At 37.6% G+C, this 26,597-nt stretch overlaps 1 protein-coding gene and 1 pseudogene across 1 annotated transcript in view; one reads left to right on the top strand and one right to left on the bottom strand.

Annotated features, from left to right (window-relative positions):
* The window catches only part of LOC140239863 (uncharacterized), a 78,837-nt gene extending 73,440 nt beyond the window's left edge, over positions 1-5,397 (bottom strand). Inside the window, exon 1 of the mRNA XM_072319682.1 lies at positions 5,340-5,397. Coding sequence (XP_072175783.1) covers positions 5,340-5,397 — 58 coding nt within the window. The remainder of the gene's footprint in view (positions 1-5,339) is intronic.
* Positions 5,396-25,759, top strand: LOC140239862 (ATP-dependent DNA helicase RecQ-like; annotated as a pseudogene).
* The last annotated feature ends 838 nt before the right edge of the window (positions 25,760-26,597 follow it).

Here is a 26,597-nt window from a genome sequence, read left to right as displayed (position 1 = left end):
TACCTTTCGTACAATTTGCTCGTATTCACATGTATGTTTTTTTTTATATTTATATGTTGAATCGGAAATAAAGATTGAATGGAATTGAATTGAATTGATTTCCTCATATTTTCACTGACTTGTTCATTCAATATTGTTATAATCGGGGGCATCCCACGAGACCGAGACCTACATCAATAATAGGTCCATGAGTCATACAGCCCACGAGTTATACGGCTCAGGAGTCATACAGCCCATGAGTTCGACAAAGCTAATGAGACCGACACTAAGCAAACATAGCCCACGAGACCGACACTAAGCAATAAAGGCTCATGAGACCGACACTAAGCAAAGAAAGCCCACGAGACCGACAGTAGGCAAAAAAGGCCCATGAGACCGACAATAAGCTAAAAAGGCTCACGAGACCGACTCTAAGCAAAGAAAGCCCACGAGACCGACAGTAGGCAAAGAAGGCCCACGAGACCGACAGGATAACAGCGCCATATACATGTTAATCACCTGTACAGGGTGTTCCATGAACGGAAAAATAACATACTGGCGGGTGTAATTTCGTAACGCTATCAACTGAAAGATGGTGACCATCTACATAATTATGAACATCATCAAATATGTATTTCTACATACTTCTGGGGAGGCAAGTGTGTCAGGGAGCGACATTGTTATCAAGTAGAAAAATTGAATTGTATTCTTCATGCCCCCGCTCCCCCCCCCAAAAAATAGAAGAATTAGTATTCTTCATCGCCCCCCCCCCACAAAAAAAAAGAGAGAGACAAAAACACAAATGAATTTAACAGAGGACAATAACGATGTATGAATTGATTTTAGAGCATTGATAATGCCATGGTGCTATTTTTAATAGGCTTTCCCAGTTTTTAGCTAGAAAATGGAAAAGATATAAATTTTACCTCTTCTCTTTCCCGATTCACTAGTTACTTATTCTATTTTAGATATTCTACCCTCCTGCTTTGACGTTTTACAGTAAGATCTATTTGTAATTTTCTCTGTAACTATGATATAATTCTACTGATTAAAACGTTTTATGTCACAGGGAGTCACCTCAATTTTGTGGCTTGTGTTATTCTCCTCCGAACAGTACATTTTATAGCTGTTTTCATGGATGCATTTGGGTTTTTTTTTTGCCGAATCCCTAACGCTACCTTAATAGACGATTACGTTATTTTTTTTTTTAATTGATACTAAATCAACACCCTCGCAGGTTTATTGTAGAAAGATCTGTTACACACTTTTACTGTACTTTGTTCATTTTTTTTTCAAAAACACACACCCATGCAAACACAATTAAAGATCCTGATCATTTCGGGGGGGGGGGGCAACTGATGGGGTAACACCCTGCCGGAGATGGCAACTCTTCTTTTCCATCTCTCATCACCTTCTTATGCTATTATCAGGGCACCCTATACAAATTATTGGCCTATATGTGGCGCTGTTCATCCTGTCGGTCTTGTGGGCCTTCTTTGCTTAGTGTCGGTCTCGTGAACCTCTTTTGCGTAATGTCGGTTTCGTGAGCCTTGTATGCGTAGCGTCGGTCTCGTGGACCTTTTAAGTGTAGTGTCGGTCTCGTGGGCTTTGTTTGCTTACTGTCGGTCTCATGAGCCTTTTGTGCGTAGTGTCGGTCTCGTGAGCCGTATAACTCCTGGGCTTATTTTACTTGATGTCGAACTCGTGGGCTTGATTTACTCAGTGTCGAACTCGTGGGCTGTATAACTGGTGGGCTGTATAACTTGTGGGCTGTATGACTCGTGGTGTCGGTCTCGTGACGTGCACCCGTTATAATCTCTCAATTCACATGTAGATAGTAAGGTACACCTGTCCTTTAACGCTGTCTTGTTGTCCGAGTCATCTGAAGTTTGAACACTGGTTATGCTGGGCTGGGTAATAGCATTTCCCATAAACGATCCCCACAACACTATGGCGTTTCCACACGCCATACGATCCAGTTGCCAGTGAATGCTATAGATTAACAGGCAAAGCATGAATCCCTTCTACGTAATGCACATGCCATGTTTTGCTATGTACATGCATATCTTTTTAATCAACAAAACATACATTGTGCCCTTTATGCTGCTCCTTCGATTCCACTGAAAATTCGTTTTCTGAAATAAAAATCCATGGTTATGGGATGACCTCGAGTAAAAAACGAAAAAAACAAAACAAAACCGAAACCCATCCTTCCTCTATTATATCCAGCATGTGTATAGATCATTAGTATTAAATGTGGGTGTGTATGGGTGTGTGTGAGAGAGAGAGTATGTGTGTGTGTGTGGGGGGGTGTGTGTGAGAGATAGTATGTGTGTGTGTGTATGTGTGTGTGTGGGGGGGTGTGCATAGACATTCCGCATTTATTTCTGTTATCATTTTTTACATAGTGACTTTTGGGCGAACAAGGTTAGAATCGATGCACTGATACAAACGCAGATTTATAAAAGAATGCGTATACATACCTTTAGCGAAAGACCCATAGAACACGCAAGTAGACAATGCCAGTAGAAAAATTAGGTAGTTGCTTATTTCCATTCTATCCAAGTGCAAGGATAATTTCCCAGTAGTCAAGATTGGTCAAAGACGGAATCAGTTGAAGTAGAAGGAAATGAGGACAGGTAACAAGAGGCAGTTGTAGCAATACTGAAATAAATCTATCGGAGGATCACATCGGTTTGGGGAGTGACGTGCTCTAGTCGTTCCACAACGTTCGCTATCAGTACCGTTTGGCGGCATCGCCATCGCGCCCAAGACAAGTGTCTCTCATGGTATATAGTGTGGAAGAGTGCATGGTTATCGTGCTAGTCCACTTCCTGGACTGTTTTGTGTGATCATTTACCGCGCGCACACACCGCTATACAGCACGCGTATGCCCCACCGTACGCTCTTGTATTAATTTGCCGCGCACGCACGCATCTCTACCTCCAAAACAGTCCAGTCATGGCCCCGTTGGCGTTTTTTTTTTTTTTTTTTTTTTTTTTTTTTTTTTTTTTTTTTTTTTTTTTTAAGACGGCACAGATTGGGGCATGGCGCGTGTTAAACCTATGGGAAAAACGTTGGGTTAGGGTTTTTGGTTATGGTTATGGTTAGGGTTAGGGTTGGGTTAGGGTTAGGGTTAGGGTTAGGGTTAGGGTTTGATGGTTAGGGTTAGGATTAGGATTAGGGTTAGGTTTAGGGATAGGGACCCCGATAGATTTAAATTAGTTTCCCCAATCTGTGCCGTCTAAAAAAAAAAACACGCGCCCCGTTGCAAGAAAGTTGCAATCAATAAATTGCAAATAATTGCTAATTTTGAAACAACCATTCAGATTGGCTCAGGATCTGCCCCTATTAAGAAGACAATATGCATGCAACAATGATTTTGATTGGCCAGTGACAATCAGTTGCAAGTTGCGTTTAAACGCAAAGTTTCTAGCAACGGGGCCCAGCTGTTTGCCAAGTCTCCCCGAAATATTTCGGAAAAAAATTGGCCCCACCCCCACTCCCTCATTCATTTAGAGCATCCTGATTGGTCGATGAGATTGCATCCAGCAGGCAATTTGCGGGATCGAAAAAAGTCGATCGATCTCTAATCTTGTAGTCTTATTGCAAACAGGTATATTGCATTTAGCAATATAAGATACGTATTTTACGCCAATATTTGTATCAATCTCAACATATATTAATGGAATGTCAAAATTATTCTTCTTTTTATTAAAAATTGCTCAAATATTATCTTAGAGATCATAAGAGGAGAATGAAATTAGAACGTACATAAACCGTGCGTAAGATTAAGACTAACTTCTACTCGTTCCCATAGCTGTTATAAATTAAATTATAAATATCACAATTATCAACAATTTAAATCTATTTTTCGACAAAAAAAAATAATAATTTAGAAATAACAAATGAAAAATTGATAAATATGGATAGTAAAAGTATTCGCCCATTTAAAGCATCGTGACCTATCTATCGTACATGTCAATTTCGAGGTGGCTTTTACTTCTCGATCGGGGATCCCCCGGGATCGCGTGTACAGCATACAGCATACAGCTTGTGCAATGACATGTGCTTTTCGTATTGATTCCGAGTCTTGCGTTTTCCGACCAAAATCTGTGCAGCATTTCAAGTATTTCCTCCAAATCTTGTTTACATGATCAATGGATGTCAACACCAGCGTCTCCGCGTCGCTTTTCTGACAGTGATAATGAGAAGAGCATTCAATGCAATGTGCTAACTGAGAAGCTTGGATTCGTTGACGGTCGCGGTTCCAGGGAGCAGCAGCAGAACTAGAAGTCCTAACTGCGACCAGCAGCCCCAACGTACAACGTACAGAACGGCGGGTCTCCGGGGCTACAGAAGTCCCTACTACTAGTACAGAGTTACACGTACTCGTTTCTCCGTGCGTGGTCATGATTTGTTTATCTCCCTGCCGACTGGTTTCGGCAATAGTGTGGTGTTCCAACTTCCAAGCTGCACCGTTCTGCGTTGATATTCTTCGCAAACTAGATCTACATGATGGACCAGACTCTCCGAAAGCTGTGGCTCTTGTTGTCATGCCTTTGAAGTCTTTAATTTCGGACCAGATGATGAGCAGGGCTATGGATCTTGCTTGGCCTGCGTGACAAAGTCACAGACTCAAGCGGCCTACCTAGCGGTAAGCTAATCATTTAGATCTATCCGGTATCTAAAAATGATTCGTCAAGGCAACATTCATTACGTGTCTCTTGTCTTGAATTACAAACTGTAACTGAGGCCCCTAATTGAACAACAAAAAATGATTGTAAAACTAAATGTAACGTTAGTTATGGCCTCTGGGCAGGGTAGGGTAAAACACATCTCAGGCTTCTACTATTACAGTGCTACTCTTGTGAGGGGTCGGGCTAACTCGGCCCACGGGACATCTCGTCCCACCCGTCGAGGGTGGGCCGAGTTGTCCCACCCGTTGGTATCGATAGTGATCGTGAGCGCTCGTCTGTCTTTGAGTTTATTTCGTCTTTATGACGTCTTTTCTAACCGTAATTTTCATGGAATTGTGCTCAGTGGTTTCTGTAAAGAATATTTGCCAACTTTTGGGGGATACAACGACGTAAAAATGAAATTTCAGACGTTTTTATCGCGGTTCGCGATCCCCATAGGTTCACGTTCATTTCGCGCGGTGGGCTAACTCGGCCCAGCTAAGTTTTAGCTGTTGTTTTGTCAGTACATCTCCGTAAAAATATCAATTTTATCATGTATGAAGGTGTATTCAGGGTTCCTTCAACTAATTTCATCTTCGAGGGAATTTAATTTTGCACATGTTTGGTGAAATGTTGGATATTTGTTCGCATGATTTCATCTTTGCCGTATCCGCACCGCACCGGTCTCGCCACCAGCAGCTCGCTCACGCATCACTGTGGCAGAGCTGAGCAGCGCCATGCCCATGCCCACTCTCGGCGAGGCACGGGGCGGCGCGGGGCACCCGCGCGAACGGCACAGAGGGAGCAGCCAGCCACTCCGTATCCGTATCCCCAGTAGACAAGAAATCAAATTATGTAGCAGATCATTCGATGTGAACTACATGAAGGTCATTATATGCATTTGATTTTAACTGTTAAATGTTTTGTTGTTGCTGTTGTTGTTGCTGATTTTATATATAGATCTGCGTTCTACTCAAAAGTTATTTCTGTCCAATTTATGTTACCTTTTTTCTTAATAAAAACAAACAAGCAAAAGTCAAGGGGTGAGTCTGTTTATGGGCATTACCGTGGAAATTAATAAATTGTTTGATATCCAGTGGTCAGTTATTTGACCTGTAGATATGGATGGTTTGGTTGAATGGTTGATATCATGAAACCGGTAATGAAATGTAGTGCTAGCTAGATTGGCCTTGTTAATGATTGTAGGGCCTACCTTTTGTGCGTGTACATGTACTTTCAAAAATAAAAAGGAATTGTCTTTGTTTTGATGACATTGCCATTTTTGCCATGGGTTATACCCTAATTCAAGAGAAAAATCCTCTGCCACCTGTACCTGCACGATAATGGCCAACCGTCAAGTTCTTTTTCTTTTTTGTAATTTCCTTTTTATATATGTACTGTATATACAGTGTAAATCTCTCTCTCCCTCTTCTGTATCTATGTTATGTATACTGTGATGATCTATTGAACCAAACTTGGACTTAAACATATCTTAATCTTTTCCATGCCTTATCCCTATTATATGTGTTAATCTTTTACATTTTTATTTATTTGTACAAAACAAGGCTGATTATAAAATTCTCAAATCCTTGCTTGTCCTGCACTCATACTGTTGAATTCATGCACATTTTTTTTTTTTTTTTAAAACAAGCAGCAAAGATGAATAGCTTCTCAAATGGTCTTCCTTCTCAAGCACGGTACTCAAAGTGTTACATAATTTGCAGTCATGCAGGGTCACAAAAGAAACATTACAACATGCACTGGTAGGCATCCGTAAGGTCACGCATATAAGCTCTCATCTTCCTTCACAAAAGAATCTGTTGTTTTGTGGCCATTGCATCCTCTCGACTGTTGCCCTGCCTGCCCTTGATTACAATGTACCGGTACTGCTCTTTCCAAGACTGCAAGATCACAGCAAATGTTGAATAATATTAATGTGAGCATGTAAAGTATGTTTTGTTTTGTTTTGTTTTGTCATTTTAACATCTATTACTTTATTATTTCCTCTCTATTTTTTTTTTCTTGAATAACAGAACATTCTCATTTGACTTGAAATAATACTTTCATTTTTAATTATCACATTACCAAGTATCATCTGTGTACAAAGCTTTCTTTCCACAACTGCATTGTAAAGTTCTGTATTTTTTAATGATTCTTCGTCTGGCTCTATAGATCGCCTACTGCCAATATTTCCGCTTCCTTTCCCCGTCTCTCTTTCACTCTTCCATCAACCCATTCTTTTCTTATGCGTGATCAATGTGTTTGTCAAGTGTCAAATGAGATTTGATTTGAAACACTGCATACTTCATGTGAATTGCACACCAGTATTTTTTTTTCCGAATTCATATTTACATAGAACAACTAGTGTGTGCATATCTACACTGATGTTCAATGTAGACAAATTTGATATCTTTAATAAAAAAGAAAGTCTCAAGTAGCGCTGTACTATGGATTAAAAAACATATGTGACAAAAACATCATTTTTTTTTTTTAAAGTCATCACACTTCATCATCAGTGAATAGTGTGCATTCATAAAATGTGAATTCAATTCCACCACATTTTATAGTGTGTTATAACGGTAATACAACATTTGTTCCTGTGACCTTGTAACAATTGCTCTGGTGTATCATTTTCTCCAAGGACTTGGGATCAAGGTTAGGATTGTGATAGGAGTAGGGTTAGAGTAATGCTCCTTCGTAGAATTTTTGTTTGGTTTAGCATGCAGAATTTCAAGTGAACAATTGTTGCAGGAGCAAATGTCATGGAACCATTACGACACTGACTTCAGTCCTACTTCAGTTAAGAGGTCTACTTCAGTCGATAGTTTGCTTTCTTCTAGATTTTCACCTCTTGACCTACCTGTAAAACATACATGTAGTTTACCAGATAGTTGCCAATTGATGAACTCTGCCCCAGGTGAGGTGCATCGCAGGAAATGAGATTATTGTACATATGTCAATCCAGATACACTTCATGAAATGTTACATTATTGTAACACTCATTTCGGTGTCCAACATTATGCTCAGTCACTCCGCAAAACTAGACAATGTCCTCTCAAAACTGAATATTCACTATAGCTGTAGGGGCTGAAGAAAGCAGATCTGTTCTCGGTCAGTTCCTGTGGTAGACTCTTTCTTAATTCTACCCACTTACTTTTTCCAGGGTAGTTAATTTACATATTAAAATCATAAGATAGACAAATCAACCAAAAACGAAAGGAGGAAAGTAGTTTCACCCGAAGACCGAAGGAACCGATGGAAAATAAAGGTAGGGCCTACAGGTGATCACAAGGTGAAGTTGAACATGAATGGAAACAGATCAAAAGAGTTTGAGGACGTAGGTGTGGAGGTGAGTGGAGAGAATTAGGTTGTGTGGAAAACTAAATGTGGATAATTCATTAGGGGTATGTCTGAAAAGTAAACTACAAATATGGAAAGCTACACAAAACAACAACAACAAACCAAAGCTACACAAAAAATTAGTTTCTGGTCACATTAATGCTCTGACATCATTGTTAGGTGTTTTGTTGATCTTTTTTGTATTTATTGTTTTTCCACTGATTGCAATACAGTATAAGACAAATAACCATAAATCAAAATGATTACAAATAGTCAAAATAAGAATTACAGTAAAGATTAAAAAAAAGAGCAGCTTACAAGATTGAGGCATGGCCATGGAGACTTTGCAAAACATATAAGGGACTGAAAGGATATATCCAAAGCACACCAGAGACAGCCCCACAAACCAACAGGAACTTACTCCATAGCTACACAGTGTAGAAGCCAGATCCCATTTATTATGAAGTTGGAGGTACCGGGTATACATCAGTGTTTTGTTGATTTTTGCTCTATGAATTTGCACATGGATAGCTATGTAAACATTAGTCCTACATGCTTCAAGTCATAAACATAATTTACATAAACTTAACATATCTAAATTAACTAATAGGACCAATATCCAACATGTCAGAAGGATGCATATCACCTTCCATGTACCCGAAACAATTTACGCAAAAAACAATAAAACAAAACAAAACAAAAAATCCATTGTGTATTATGTTCACCATGGGCCTAGTTATTGGAATGAACTTCCCAACATGCTGCACCGCACCACCTTCTTTCAAACATACTCTTACAGTCTTAGGCTGCGTTCACATAGGAGTATACTATTCGGGTATACGGTGCTCGTTTTCGAGGGCACACAAATATAGCTTGAATCGAACGACAGGATTTCCCAACACCGGTTCACATAAGAGGGCACTATTCGAAAATGCCGAATAGCATAGAATAGTATAGTGGGAATCGTGCTTGTTCGATTTTCGAACAGCGTATACCATTTCTCGTTTATGAAATGATGACGATTTTGGTCTCAATTTGCCCTTTAGCAAAAATAAGCATGTAGACTGACATTCTGATGCAGTTTAGAAATTTTTAATAAGATTGCTGGGATGGTTGTGTACGAGGAAGAAATCCGGATGGTGCAGGTGATGGTGTACTGGGTCGACTTGACGGCACATAGCGAATAGCGAATACCGTATACCGAATACTTCTATGTGAACGCAGCCTAAGGCTGCGTTCACATATAGAACTATTCGCTATTCGGGCACCGAGTACACCATCACCCGCACAGTCAACTCACCATCCCATGCAGTGAGGATTTCTTCCTCCTACATCCCAGCAAATCTTATTAACAATTTCTAAACTGCATCAGAATGTCAGTCTACATGCTTATTTTTGCTAAAGGGCAAATCCAGACCAAAAGTGTCATTATCTCATAAACGAGAGACGGTATACGCTGCAAGAAAATCGAACAAGCTCGATTCCCACTTTGCTATACTTTTCGCAGCTATTCGGTACTTTCGAATAGTGCCCTCCTATGTGAACCGGTGTGAGGAAATCCTATCGTTCGATTCAAGCTATTTGCGTGCCCTCGAAAAACGAGCCCGAATACCCGAATAGTATACTTCTATGTGAACGCAGCCTTAAAGCAACAACTTATTAGCAGCTACGGCACGCAAGTGCATACCGGGTACCTGGTAGTAAACTTGTTGCTTTTTTTCCTTGTCTATTCTTCTACTCCGGAGGGATCCTAACCAGGAATGCAGGTATTGATCAGCCTGCCTGTTACAACATTATTGTACCTGATTTCAGAATTCTTGTACGTGGCAGCTTGCCGGTTACCATGGTCACACAGTCTGGTTCTCAGTAGGAGCCCTATTGGAATGTGACTCCTGATGAGCTTATTCTCCATGTATAAGTTGCAGCTGAACAAACTTGCTGGTATGTATAGGCCCCATCATATTTCTAGTACCATAGCCCAATTCTAAACTCACCTTTGACTTCATGCTGAGACAGACTACTGTACATTTTTATTTTGTCTGTACTATTTTCATGAGAAATATGAAAATACATGTAAATTGAAATTGAAATTGAGAGTAACAGGAATGGAAGAGACCAACTACAATGTAAAAAACCAACTCACTATGACAACAAATGAAAATAAACTGGACGAAGGTGTCAACAAGCTGAGGTGAGAACTTATTTCTTCTTTTTCTATGTCACTGTCGAACATCCCAATGTAGTGGCCGACTGGACAAGGGAAGTTAAGTTCGGACTACCGAACTTAATATGGAATGTTAAACAAAAGAGTAGGTGTGGTGTGAAAGGGATGAACACATGAATGGGAAAGGAATGAGGGCGATAAAAAGAAACAGCATACAGGTCAATGAGAATGTGTGCCAACCTATGAACCTATACAATTACAAACTGAACAAAATATAATGATCTGAGATTGAAAAGAATGAAATAGCCAAGAAGCTCAACAAATTCAAGTTTGCTGTCTTACCGTGGGCCTACATAATAGCAGGCCATCATAATACAATTTTAGGCGCAGGTAAGAAAAAATGTGAAATATTAGCAAATGTTACGCTTTGTCGAAAGTTATAGGTGTTACAAAAAAAAATCCCACTTTTGATCTTTAATGCAATGTAGTTCCAAAACTAGTACTACATTACAATCTCAGAGCTTACCTGGTCATATTTTCCCCTACCAGGCCCTACTACTACTTGCAGTATCCATCCTGCACAAGTCCGCATGCAATTCAATACCACAGAGTTTACTGGTCTATCCTGCCAGAGAAGTAATACCTGGTACTTGGGCGTAAAAGAAAGAAAGAACATACATGTACTAATGTAAAATTAATTTCAGGGCCAATAGTATTCATTGTTAGTAGCAAGGTGCAGTCTATATGACAATTCAATGATAAAGTGATAAGTTAGGTTGCTACATAGATGTACTTGATCACAATGTAATTTACTATTGCTTTATCTGCTGCTTTCGTTACAAGGTTATATATTCCATTCATACTGGTATAACAGTATTTCTTCAAATTCATGAAATTCTTCCGTCGAGATGTTTTTTAATGCAAGTGATTGACAAATTGCCCTACATCGATGTAATAATTATCTCTATAAATCATCATATTTACATAAACATTTATATCGATGTACGTGTAGGGCAATTTGTCAATCATTAGCAGTAACAACAGTATTTCTGTTTTTATAGTACATTGAATAAATATCACTTTGAAAACAGACTTCACCATAGTACTAGTAAATCATTTCAGACACAAAAAAGTGACATTTTCACATATTAAAACTCGTATTATTTCACAAATGCTACATATTCGTAAATTAAGGAGCAGTGTCCCAACATAGCGAATAGTGCCATCCGAGTCACGTGATAATTGCCAATAATACAGCATGCATCCAAATCGTTATTTTATGTGTGTGTTGTGTGACTGTGTGTGTGTGTGTGTTTTTTTTTTTTTTTTAATTCAGTATCAATCATTAATAATAATAATAACGCTGATGCTGGGGGATAGACAGAAAAACAGCAAAATGACAACTGCAAACTGCATGAGGTTGGAATACATATTATTGAGTCATCCTGGAAAAAAAAATATCAGAAAAAAATAAAAGACCAAAAAAAAAAAATCAGAAAAAAAAAAGAGTCGAGCAACCCCCTATATGCCCAGCCTTTAGCAGAAACCCTTGCCCTTTCACCTTGGCATTGGCTGGCGGTAGCACACCGGGGGCCTGTTTCACAAAGGTCGCACTTAGTAAGTCAGACTTAGCGCTAGTCAATCTTAGTCTAAGTGCGACTTTTTAAGTCTGTTTCACAAAGTCAATCTTAGGCTAAGACTGACTTATTCGATTTGAATAATAATGTACGAGCCAAAAATATGCAAATTAGCCACTTGTTGTCTGCTGATGATTTTTGAGTAATTTCTGGAAGGGAAATTGCTTTGATTTTCTGCAACTACGATTCATGTGACATTACTGTATCATTCGTTATTCACAGTGCTCATTTACTGACTCATATTATTTCTCTTTTGTACATGAATAGCCGCTCAATTGATGATTATTTTGATATAACAGATGTTTTGTGCATGAGGCCTCTTTAATCCAGTCCCACATGTATTGGACTGTGTGAAAGTTAGGATGAATGGGGTTGCTCGCGCAGCTCGCAGCAGCTAGCTGGCACTGATGATATGATCTCTGCATTCTGTACAACTATTCACATTGCACAATTGGTATGGTAACTGTGGACCTTGGTAGAAGAGGATTCTGGCTAGCCTCTTCTTGCACACGAAGAGAAGTTTTCTTTTCCAACTAGCTAGAGTTGGTCGTAACTACAGAAGTGAGTGTAGCTTAATCTGTTAGTCATTAGGTAGGTCCTTGAAATTATGTAATTTGAGCAAGAGATGATTCATCGAAGGTTAGGAAGGGACTGAATATTATGAGCTCTGTGTGTGTTGTACCGATACTTGTATTGTAATTTGTAGAGTCTGCTCATTAACGTTAGTAATATCATGTCATTAGACAATGTCTACATTAGCCCGACCAGACGCTGTTAATACGATGTGCGAATAACTGGGCTGTGTATAGTTATGTCTACATATAAACTCTTATCAGTTCTAGTATTTAATAGTATGACTATCAATTAAACATGGCTATGCCTAACAGTTAGTGTAGAGTCTGTGCACTGTGTAATCAAGATAGGGGCACAGTGCCACACAATTTTGAAGAAAACAAAGTGCATGATTGCCCTAAACTGCATGTATAAGGTTAGTTAGAACCATAATAAATCATGGCTATGGCTATCAATTGGTCGAATTTTAAAGTCCAATTGCTGGGCCCTGAGTTGAATTGGAAAGTAATTGATGAATTTATGCATTTTCGGATTTTGGAATGTGTTTGAGAACTGCATCAATCAAGATTTAGGCATAGAAACTACTAGACCTCTAACGTTTTCCGTGTATACATTTCATACTGTAGCCTTTGATGCGAGGCAGAGGTGACTGTCTGAAGGAAACGGTTAGCCCATATATTGGCTAACCGTTTCCTCTAACTGACACAAAATGCTGGGGGGGGGGTTGTTATGTCTTATTTTGTTTTTGTTTTTTTTGCTTCCAGGAAAAAAAAAGCATTCATTAAGATGTAACTGGTACCGTAGAAATGGAACTTGGCTAATTTCATTGGCAGTCATGTGTAGAGGTACTGTAGACCAATAAATCTGCCTCTTGTTGGGTAGCCTCTTGTTAATTGTATATATACGGTCGCTATATGCAGTCGACCGTATTACAGACTGTACAGATACAATTATGCTACCAAACAAGAGACAAATTTATCGGTCTAACCAGTTAGTGTAGATAGACACAGCCCCGTCCTGTACACAAGAGGTATGATATTTCTAACAAATATAGGTGGAACTAATTTGTTGGGTTTTTCTAATTTGTTGTGAATGCATGATATTAATTATAATGGATAGGCATGCATTAATATTCATGGGTAAGCAGCTAAGAAGATAACACAGGTAAGAAAGGATTGGTAGAAATATAATTATTTTCAAAGTCCAGATACATGTAGATTATATAGCTCTTTATGAGCTAAAATTTTGGTTTAACTTAACAGTTCAAACTACCAGTACATTTGTAGGTAGGGATCTATTTTTCTGACTATTTTTAATTTGGACCATTGTTCAGTGAATAGTGTAGGAGTAGACCCTCTACGAAACTAGTGATTCTCTAGTTTGTTAAAAATACTGACATCTCACTCAGGATAATTTAAAGTGGAAGATATTAATGAATATTAGGAGTTGATTACGCTTTTGAACTTCCCATTTTGGAATTTAAGTCTGACTTTACGCATGGCTTCAGGCCATGCGTAGAGTTACGCAGGATTTGGTGGGACTTACGCATGACTTAAGCTTTGTGAAACAGGATTCAAAGTCCTGCGTAAATTTACGCAGGACTTGGGGATTTACGCAGGGTTTGGGGATTTACGCATGAGTTAAGTCAAACTTAAATCTTTGTGAAACACCCCCCAGCTCAGCCCAATTCACGCGACGTTGCAGCAAAACACAGTTGAGTTGAAACAAGTTGCTCCCTCTCTAGCTCTCAGCTCAAAGTTCAAGACAATGGATAGGAAAATGCCAACTGACTACTGCATAGAATTTAGTACTCACGCGAGAAAATTGGGAAGTGCAGCAAATGACGCCTTTTCCTCCAATTTCAACCACCGCCCGTATCCGTAGCGACGTTTACGGAGTGGCTGGCTGCTCCCTCTGTGCCGTTCGCGCGGGTGCCCCGCGCCGCCCCGTGCCTCGCCGAGAGTGGGCATGGGCATGGCGCTGCTCAGCTCTGCCACAGTGATGCGTGAGCGAGCTGCTGGTGGCGAGACCGGTGCGGTGCGGATACGGCAAAGATGAAATCATGCGAACAAATATCCAACATTTCACCAAACATGTGCAAAATTAAATTCCCTCGAAGATGAAATTAGTTGAAGGAACCCTGAATACACCTTCATACATGATAAAATTGATATTTTTACGGAGATTTACTGACAAAACAACAGCTAAAACTTAGCTGGGCCGAGTTAGCCCACCGCGCGAAATGAACGTGAACCTATGGGGATCGCGAACCTCGATAAAAACGTCTGAAATTTCATTTTTACGTCGTTGTATCCCCCAAAGGTTGGCAAATATTCTTTACAGAAACCACTGAGCACAATTCCATAAAAGTTACGGTTAAAAAAGACGTCACAAAGACAAAATAACCTCAAACACAGACAAGCGCTCACGATCACTATCGATACCAACGGGTGGGACAACTCGGCCCACCCTCGACGGGTGGGACGAGTTGTCCCGTGGGCCGAGTTAGCCCGGATCCTCTTGTGAGTGTTCCTAGGTGTACCGAGTTAAATCCTGTGTAATTGTGATAAATTGTTAACACCGTAACTGCACTGATGTAATTGTTTTGTACAGTACAAACTACTGTAACTTTCTCGCATACAAATGCAATTACACATAGGCCTACTGCCTTTTCATGTGTGTGAGCCACAGCCTGAGCCACAGCCTGTGTCTTGTCGGCTACTTAGTATGTGCTCCTCTACTCGGAGGAGCAATCGAGACACACACTGTACATGTGGCCCTCAGACTAATTCTTCATGTGCATGTACATTGAGAAAAAAACTCAAATAGGAACATGCTTCAGTATGCAAATGTACTCATACTGAAAGGGGACAACTTTGCACAACAGGGAATGACACTAGAACCAGACAGGGTTTGCCTTTTGAACACTTTAATTCGGTCTTCGGTACCGTAATCGTCAACATAGGTCCTCTGAGGACAGTCGCCATCTTTCGTTCTTCTTTCCGCCCTCTCTCGGCGTATCTGTTACAATCGTTTACATATTATGTTCCCTTACAATACTTGTTCATCTATAGATTAAAATTATGCAGTCTTATGGCTATGCGATATGCATTGAAGAGACTGCAGGCATTATTAAAATCACATGTGCAATGTAGAAAATGTTTTTTATTTTAATCTTACTGGTTTTTTTTTTTTCTTATTTTTCATATAGGGGGACTGCATCTGGAGACACCAAAGCATTTCGAGCAGTGTATGGAAAATTTGGTGAATTACGATCGGAACTCAAGTCGTCAGTCCCGCTGTTGCCCTGACAGCCACTGCAACCAGAGATGTGCGTAGCGGTGTCATCAAAAACTTTGGTCTTCGCAATTATGTGTGGGTAAATCAGTTGCCGGACAAGCAAAATATAAAACATGTTGTCAAGTCTACTGCAAGAGATTTAGATACAATGTTCAAGTGGCTGGCAGATGACTTGAAGATCCATGGTGCATGTTGTGAAAGGATGATAAGAAAAATGTGCAGTAATGTGTACGCGACCTTTATGGCACTGCTTCCAGAAGGTTGCCACAGGTATGTTAATAAGTTTATATGTACCACCGGAACACGGAAACTGATATCCAAAAGGAAATTGTTGACAGCATGTTGGCAACAGATGGTGAAATCAGAGTTCTGATAGCTACCATTGCGTCTGGCCTGGGTGTTGACGTAAGCAGCGTACACAGTACGGTTTTGTGTGGATGCCCAAGTGATCTAAATGATTATATCCCCTTTTTAAAAGCACTCAATTTTCAGGCCTTACCAGATATCTATATACTGGTAACATGAAGAATCATGTACAGCTCAGATTTTTTTTTTTTTTTTAACTGAAAAATGTTACGTAAACACGTGTACATGTACAAGCTTGTACCTTTGGGCTTTGAAAATTGTTTTTTAGAGAATTCAAATGATTGTTTTAAAACAAGAATCCACTGTGGGTGTTTTTCCTCAAGGTTTGTAATGGTGAGTGGTTGGTACATTGGTTTCTGGTGTACCTAAATTTTTGCAGTTCCATGCTACATGTAAAATAATTTTCTTTTTATCACTGCAATTATTGTACCTTGCTCTTACTGTATTCATAAGCAAATACAATGTACATTAGTACACACCTACTTTTCATACTGTACTTTGTTTTTTAGGCATGAATATTTTCATTTCATTGGACATGTTGATGGGTACATATCGTAATTACAAGTGATAAAATTATGGAAAAGTTGAAATATTTTAGTTCAAGGTTGTGTTTTTGTGATGTAGTGGATTACATGTACATGTACATGCAGACCATGCCAAGTGGGGATGGGCTATATGTTTTGGGTGTTTGTGTGGGTGTTTGAAAATTGAACTGTTATGCCGTTTGTCTGCACATGTAATTGTACATCGCATGTTCATCTATGCATACATGTACATACGATACAAGTGTACACATGTGTAGAGTATGTTTTTGAGTTGTACAACTACCAAGAACTTGTTTACATATACCGTCTTTACATACAAAATCATTCATGAGAAGTACAGTATGTTCTTTGGCCCATTTTGATAAAACTAGTTCTGTTAATGCACATGAGCATTTGTACCTGTAGTTTGAACTGTGTAGCAATGAAGTTATTTTCTGTTTTTTGAACTTCGAAGCATTTTTTTTTTACCAAGAATTGTTGTAAAACACAACAAATGAAAAAACAAAATCTACAGTGGTACCAGGAAGATTTCTTTGTCATAACTTTTAACCAGTTTGTGTTAATCCTGTGTTTTTGATGTGTAATGAGAGTCTACTACACATGGTAATCAGACTGAAATGTGACATACCTAATTATTTCTCTGACATCAAAATTCAGAGTCAAACAGTTTACAATGTATTTTGTTTGAAATAATGCACTGTTGTTGAACAATGATCATGAACTATCATGAATATACAGTCAATGTATTGTATATTACAGTACTTGTACATGTACATGTACAAATGAAAGCGTATAATGAAGGAATTTCAAGAGCATGGAGAAACAACTGAAATATGCCTAATATTTTATCAACTATAGAACATTTAATTTCAGTTCCTTATGAGTACATGGTGGCACAGAATATCCAACTTTAAAGACACTTGTATACACCTGAGGAATTATTTTGAAAGTCCTTCCCAGAGTGACAACTTTTTGAACTTATTATTGACAGTTGGGAGTGGGATGCTCTTTGAAACTTCCTTGGTAGTTGGTACAACATTAACAGTTTTGCCATCATGGCCAAATTTTTAAAATGAAGGCTTAAGAAGTAATGTGATTAAAACATGAACAAATTATACATATGTTCAAATTACACTACTCGTAGTCCATTTGTTTTCACTTTGCTGTCTGCTCTTACTGTACATGAAATGATGAAGACTACACAGTGTATAATAACAGTACACATATTGCACATGTACAATGTACATGCACACTGTACATTGTACATTTCAAAGTACAATAGTGATAAATTGATGTATTTCCTGACCACACCTCAACACTGAAAAAAAAAAATCTAAACTTTTTTTTTTTTTTTTTACCGATAATCAGCTGCCATAAACGTGGAAAAAAAGTAAAGTCTACTACACTGTACAGCTGTATAGTACCATGGAGCTACAGTACAAAGTACAATGTCATGTACAATGTTTTAAATTGGATGTGATTTGTAATAGGGGGTAGAATCACATTGCTAACATGTGAGTGTGTGTGTGTGTGTGCATGTGTTTGTGTATGTTTGTGTGTGTGTGTGTGTGTGTGCACATGCGTGTATGCATTTGTGTGTGTTGTGTGCATGGCCCACACATTTCCCAAGCATAATTTCACGCTGATATCCCCCTTAAATGTTTGTGAATTAGAAACAAACAAGTTGCTCTGTCAGACTGTCTTTTGATATGAATAGGCCTACTTATTTAATTATGTATATATTCATGGAGCTACTATTTTGAGCAAATACAGGTATGGTTTGCAAAAAAAAAAAAAAAAGGAAGATGGGATATATATATATATATATATATATTATATCCGCGTATATATAATTATATATATATATATATATGCATATGCATATGCAGAAGGGCAGTTCAACCAAAACTGTTCACTTCTGTAATGCCAGAGACAAATGGACCGATATCTCTGTAGCAAAAATGCCCTTAAGCGTCTTCATCCTGGTTTACTAAATTTAGCTTTATTATCATGAAGACTAACAAACAAAGACTGAATGACGGGGTATTCTTACAACAGGGATATTGGTGTGATTGTATCTGTTATAGAAATTATCAAAGTGAATAGTTTCGGTCTAAGTGCCCAGTAGGCCCTACATGAAGTGGTAATAAAATGATAAAATTTTTACAAACTTAGCGCAATTCTTTAAATTTAGACTGCTCTCTACTAACATTTGGGGAAAAGAACAAACAAAAAAGGCACTTTCTGGTTCCTTACATGTACTTCAAAACTTTGCACTACAAATTGTGTAATGTATCCCCTTCACCTCCACCACCCCTGAATACGCTTGATATCTTGTATATCATAGCTAAGTACCGGTTCATAGAACCCACATCTCACAGCCCTGAGCTTACATTACAAAATTACATTGTTATTTAGTGGGCCAGATAATAGTGAAAACAGGTGCATACAAGTGCCTTTGTCAATTAAAGAATTTCTTTAATTTCTGAATATTTCATCATACAATATTATTAATGAAGAATAATTGACGACAAAATTATTTCCTTTAATGAATATGATATGATTGGCACAACACCCCCCCCCCAAAAAAAAAAAAAAAAAATGATCCCCTTTACCAAAAATAACACCGCCAAACAAATCTTCCAACTTTTCTTGAGGTCCACATCTCACGACCTTCACAGAGTTCTTTGCAGTTTTATGTAGTGTTTGGACATTAGAAGTGGCACATCACAAATCATATATCGGCGAGCTGGCAACTTGTAGCTAGCCATTTCCAATTTCAAGAATAGTATTCAAGTCATCATCGAATCTGGGCACAACAAAGTCCAAAACACCACGTGAAAGTAGGTCCTAGATGCCTGCAACCATAACTTTCAGCCATTCAAAAACGTTGTACGAATCAGCTGTGCAACAATGCATGGTACGGATCACTGAAGTACTGAGTATCGCATTGCATTGTGATCAAAAAAAAAAAAAAAAAAAAAAAAAAAAAACGTCCAGAATCTGGACTATTATCGTGCCCGCTCTGACAAAGAGAACCAGTCAACGAGTGCCTGTTGTACAGTATATGCTCGTTTGTCTGTGTGTGTGTGGGGGGGGGGGGGGGGGAGGGGGGGATGTACTTGTATTATGGAGGACATTGCTCAAAATCCAAGGGGAAAGTAATCATAATTGTGTAATCTGTGCATACGAAGACACAACATGATACTGATCTCGAACGCATATTGAGGACATGAGTGTGTTGTTTCATTTCATGCGTAATGTAAAACTGAACGACATATAGGAAAGTCCATAGCCATACCTAACTAGACGCATGAACATACATGACGTTTGATTTCATTTAAATTTGATTTGAATTTACTTTCATTTGATTTTGTTATTTATATTACATATAATTATTGCATATACAAAATAGTACATAAAATGAAGGGAAGGATAACCCTACTCAGCTATGTTTGTCATAACACAGTTGTTTTCCAGAGGGGTCCTAGAAAATAACAACGTTGTGATACGCAAAATGATCATTGGGCCCTACATGAAATACATAATAGTGTAGATAGTCATGAATCTTAATCAAGCCCCCCCCCAAAAAAAAAAAAAATAAAATAAAAATAAAAATAATAATAATAAATAAATAAATAAATAAATAAATAAATAAAGATAAAAATAAATAAAAAATAAAAAAAATGAAAAATAGATAAATAAATAAATAAATAAAATTAAGGTTTAGATAAAAACAAGATGGAAATATACCTCTGACACCTACCAGTTGAATCAAACTGCAATCCCCATTACCACACCATTATGGCTCCCCCCCCCCCCCGTCCAAAATATCCATAATACCTTAAACAAATTATATCAATCAATTAAAGCCATTTTAATATATGTTGGTAAATTTCTTTAATTAAAAAATTATATGAAATTAAAGATTTAGAGTCACGTGGTAAATCATTAAAGTAAGATGTTCCACGATAATTATGAAAACATTCTTTTGCAATAATCAGTGTGAGGCTTTGCTAAGGAGAGATTTCCATCGGAGCGTAAATTGTAATGATTTGAAACGAATTGAAATGAATTTTGCATATACGGTGCACTGAGATCATTTAAACTTTTATACACCAAATATCTAATATGCTTGATACGGCGAAATTTTAGAGATCCCCAATTCAAAATTTGATGTAATTCGTGGTTAGATATGTGTTTATATGGACTTATTCCAAGTATTATTCTACCAGCCCTGTTTTGTAATTTCTGTAATCGATCGGTATATTTCAGGTGGGAGGAATCATACACTACATCTGCATAATCAAACAAAGGAAGAATAATAAGGGCTTTTTACGCTTGTAAATTTTTGCTTAGTCCCGTACCAACGGTGGGGCTAAGGAGGGGGGGGGGGGGGCCTTAGCCCCACTAAAGGCTATAGTGTGGTAAATCAATATCAAATTACATTCATTGATACAAAAGTCGAAGACGACCTAAAAAATTAACCAATTTACTTATTTTTTGGACAAAGGTATTCAATAGGATCGTTCCATTTTAATTCTTGGTCTATTATCACCCCAAGTATTTCACGGCTTCCTTGCATTGAATATGTTTTCCACAGATATAAACATTAGCTTTTGCGTTTTGTCAACATTGAACGGGTACCAAACAATATACTCTCCGTTTTATTGAAATTCAAACTAAGTTTCAGACACATCCTATAATGATAATAATAATAATAATAATAAGGTCTTATTTACCCAGGGTCTGTGCAAAGTTGTAGGTCGCAGTGTTGTACCTGCTGAACTATATCATCTATATAAAGAGTGAACAGTAGTGGTCCAAGGATTGAACCTTGAGGTACGCCGTAATTGACATCAACAAACTCAAGACATTTCGGAACAAATGTAAGTACATATTTGACGATTGGTTAGATAACTTTCAAACCGGGCAAAACTATTTCCTTGCGCACCAGCTCGCATAAGCTTTTTTTAGTAGCATACTGATGTCAACCGTATTGAATGTTTTTTTTTTTTTTTTTTTCTGTTCATGTCAATTAGAACTGCTCCTGTGTATTGACCATTATTAGACGCGTTTAACCAATCGTCGGAAACACGTACAAGAGCTGTCACAGTCGAGTGCTTTTGCCTGAATCCTGACTGTTTCTCCGAAAGTATATTACTAGATCTTAAAAACTCTGAGAATGACCTTGAATGACCACTATCTGTTTTTTTTTTTTTTCCATACCGTTCTACTGTTAAGGTATACTGGTTAATTTTAATTCTTAAAACGAAAACAAACACCAAGGGAAATTAAAGAAGTTCACACGCACAATGAGATTCCATAACAAGAAACCTTTTCTTCCGTATTTGTCATCATATTTTAACCTATGACTAACACAACAAATTTCGCTTTCAATTCTTTGAATAGTGATGAATTTATGCCACAGTAAGGCACTCTGAATCTGATCATGCAAATATTATTTCCAGCTCGTATGAAGATTATTATATCCAATAAATGCAATACCTCAGCACAAGAATTTGAATATGATTTTGACTCAAATGATCCAGTTCAGAGTCCATCATGTGTTTATTTGACTGAAAATCAATATAAAAATCTTATTACGAATACAGTCGATGAAACATTTTTGTTAGCTCACTTTAACACACGCAGTATCAACAGAAACTTTGACAAGTTGCGCTAAACTTAGAAAACCCAGGTCAAAAATCTTGCTCCATCATAGGGCTTACAGAAACATGGTTGAACTCCAATATCAGTCACTTATTTTCTTTACTCGGATTCGAATTTGTATTTATAAATAGAAACGAGAGAGTTGGTGGTGGAGTGGGTTTGTACACCTCGAAAAAATTAAGATGTTATACAATATGAGGAGATAAGTGTTATGAGCGATGTACTCGAATCCCAATTTATTGAATTGATAAATCCACATGGAAAAAACACTGTGATTGGCGTAATTTACAGACCCCATCGGTCGAATTTGAATGATTTTTTGACAGTTTTGCAGGATTTAGTACAAAATCCCATTAGACTCAATAAAGATACATGTTTGATGGCGATTTTGATATCGATCTCATGAAATGTAACTCCCAAAACAGCCCACAAGAATTTATAGAAATATTAATGTCTGCTTCGTTTTTACCATTAATTTCCAAGCCTACCCGCGTCGCCAGGCAATCGGCTACCCTCATACACAACATTTTTTGTAATGTTCTTCCACTTCCTGCATGAGTCTGGTATCGTCCTCTCAGACATCACCGACCATTATCCTATATTTGCCCAGGTTCTAATTAAATTGACTAATCAAAATAATTATTATAAGCGACGTAAGATTACTGCAGATAATCTTACAAGTCTCCAAAAGAGTTTAAAAGAAATCGACTGGTCTTCTGTATATACAACACTACCGATGTCATCTTGTCTTATGACTACTTCATATCTACTATTACCTCCGAAATTGATAACCACATTCCCCTGCGTAACATAAAAAATGAATATAAGCAAATTCCAAGACTCCCGTGGATAACCCAGTCTATATTACCATCTATAAATAGGAAAAATAATTTGTTTTATAAATACAGATGCAACCCCACTGAAAAAAAATAAGAAAAAATATTTCATACAAAAACACACTCACAAAATTATTATTAATGTAAAAGAAAAAAATTTATGTTAATCAGATAAGCATATATAAAAATGACATTACAAACACATGGAAAACATTAAAAAATGCTATGAATACACCTGACAATTCATCTAATATTTCTGAAGTTCGATGGGGGAATGCCTCCAGCAACACTCCCGCTGGCACTGCTGAAATTTTCAATGACTTCTTCTCTTCAATTGGAAAAAAAAAAATCTTTCTCAAAATATTCCTCTTTCTAGTAAATCTTTTAGTGATTGTATAGATACACCTAACTCCAAAACTATATTTTTTGACCCAACATATAAAGAAGAAGTAACAAAGATCGTGGCCAATTTGAAAGAAGGAAAAAGTCCTGGCCACGACGGAATTGACAACCACTTGATAAAAAACATAATTCCCCAAGTAGTGGATTTCTTAGTACACATTATCAACTCATCGTTTACAATTGGTCATGTGCCAAAAAGTATGAAAATTGCGGAAGTAATTCCTATTTATAAGAAAGGGGAGGAGGAGGATATCAATAAATATAGACCCATATCTTTATCTTCTATTTCTAAGATCTTGAAACAATAGTTTACATCAGGACAGTACGTTTTCTTAAAACCTGCGACATATTTTCAAACTTTCAATTTGGATTCAGGGAAAATCACAGCACAACACACGCACTACTCGCCCTCATCGACAAAGTCACATACGCACTCGACACATTTTCACACACAATAGGTATCTTCTTGGACTTCCCCAAGGCCTTTGACACGATTAACCATGGAATACTTCTCGCCAAATTATTCCATTATGGCATACGTGGAAAGGCCTTGGAGTGTTTCACGAGTTACCTATCAAAAAGATCCCAATTTGTACATGTCAACGGCTTTGACTCTCAAAATAAAACAATTGCATGTGGTGTTCCACAAGGGAGTTTACTAGGCCCACTGTTATTCATTATTTATACCAATGATTTTGTTATATTATAATTTATCTCGGATACTACATGAATCTTTTGCAAATGTTTGAACAATGTTATTTCATGACGTGTATACTTTGTACTATGTTTTGATTTTCGTTGATTGGAAATAAAATATGATTGAATTGAATTGAATCATGTCTCACGGCAATGAATAAACACACACACACACACACACACAAACACACACACACACACATATGTATATATATAATATATATATAAACGAGAGTAAGGAGGCGGTAGACGTTGCTTAATCCTCACAAGTGATTTTACTCAAGCTTTCGGGCTTCCTGCCCTTTGTCAAGACTGGGGACAAGATACAAAACATGGATATCATATACACAAATAGAAAATAATAATGATGATCAAAACAATAGCGGAACTGAGTATAGATAAGTATAAATATAGGATGCTTAACCGGATGGAGTTTAAGCCATTCCCTTTTTTTACTCATCAATTCACAGTCAAAATATCTCAGCAATACCGATTCTCTTCTGTATTTGAAATTCAGTGTTACATGCCCTTATTTTTTTCTTCTTTTTCTTTATGTTGTAATCTAAGGCCTTGTAGATAATGTTTTTCTTTCCTTTTCTACTTTTGTGTCTGAAACAAGCTATCATGGTGAATATACCTTGTTTCTTGCTCTTTGCATATTATGTGATGTATATCCTTGTCATACTGTACGTATAATGTTTGTATTTTTAATCAATGTGTGGACCCCTCTGAAAACCAGCCTTTGGCTGACGAGGGTGTTCCACCCCATGAGTGGAAAATAAAAATTGAATTGAATTGAATTGATAACTACAGTGAAAGAGGCAGAGATTATTACACAGGTGGGAGTGTATACGTATATGCATCAATCTTGCATAATATAACTTGCAGATAATACAATCACAAACAAGCATACAAAATATAAGCTATATAAAATATAATTATTCTTAACCGGGAATGAGTGTATAATAATGTGACGGCAGGGAGTAATTACACAGGTGGGAGTGTATACGTATATGCATCAATCTTGCATAATATAACTTGCAGATATACAATCACAAACAAGCATACAAAATGTAAGCTATATAAAATATAATTATTCCCTGCCGTCACATTATTATACACTCATTCCCGGTTAAGAACGCTACTTATGTGCTCTTTTTGTGTGTACCTATGTTCCGCTTATTCATACATACACTCCTTGATTTAATTACTATTATGATTTCATTAATTGCCGTTATTGTTTATATGGTTGCCTGCTTTGACATACGCGAGGAGTTTCGCATGTGTGTTTGTGCGCACACATCCGTATCCATTGTGTGTGTGCAGATGTTTAGTCATACGTACACTGTATTTCTAAATGCTTATATTTTGTATGCTTGTTTGTGATTGTATATCTGCAAGTTATATTATGCAAGATTGATACATATATACACTCCAACCTGTGTAATTATTCCCTGCCGTCTCTGCCTCTTTCACTGTAGTTATCAGTTCCGCTATTGTTTTGATTATCATTATTATTTTCTATTTGTGTATATGATATCCATGTTTTGTATCTTGTCCCCAGTCTTGACAAAGAGCAGGAAGCCCGAAAGCTTGAGTAAAATCACTTGTGAGGATTAAGCAACGTCTACCACCTCCTTACTCTCGTTTACATACACACTCCAAAAAGATGCGACAACCCAGGGGTTCATCATTAGCTGAAGACACACGGCTCACACTTATATACATATATATATATATATATATATATATATATATATATATATATATATACACATTTTAGTTAAATGTATAAACTCAAAAACAAAAGCACATAAGGGATTCATAATGTTTTGCATTTACATTACATCTGTTCGCTTTATCTAAAATCTATCAAGAGCATAGTACACCACCACAAATGTGACTTCTTTATCCAATTGTTTTGTAAACAGGCATCACTCGTTAATAAAATACAATCTATAATGACGGTACTGAATCTGTGTACTACAAGGTATTACAAAAGCAAAACGTGCACACTATAACGCACATCGAGCATTCTTTTAATTTTTCTCGTAATAAGTATCACACTTATGGGAGTCGTTCTTCAGATTTTCAATGTTTAATTTTCTTCGCGGAAAAATAAGTAGTTGAGAATAATTCCCTTGTAGACTTTGATGTAACGCACAGAGGATTAAACTGCTTTTTAAGAGTTCTACCTTCATATGGATACAGTAGCGAGGTTTACATCTACGACGCGAACGCTTTGTTAAGACGACGCCGCAGCCTCCAGGGTTGAAAAATTGAAACAGCTCTCTTGTGCATGTGCAGAATGCTCCCCCACCCATTAGCGTCATCTTAGCGTTCGCGTCGCAAATATAAAGCTCGCTAATATTTCTGCGAGGACGCTACAATCATTTTGACTTCAGAAT

The sequence above is a fragment of the Diadema setosum genome, chromosome 16 (genome assembly GCF_964275005.1).
Source record: "Diadema setosum chromosome 16, eeDiaSeto1, whole genome shotgun sequence".
NCBI classification, from domain to species: domain Eukaryota; kingdom Metazoa; phylum Echinodermata; class Echinoidea; order Diadematoida; family Diadematidae; genus Diadema; species Diadema setosum.
This window is presented reverse-complemented; position numbering and strand designations above follow the sequence as displayed.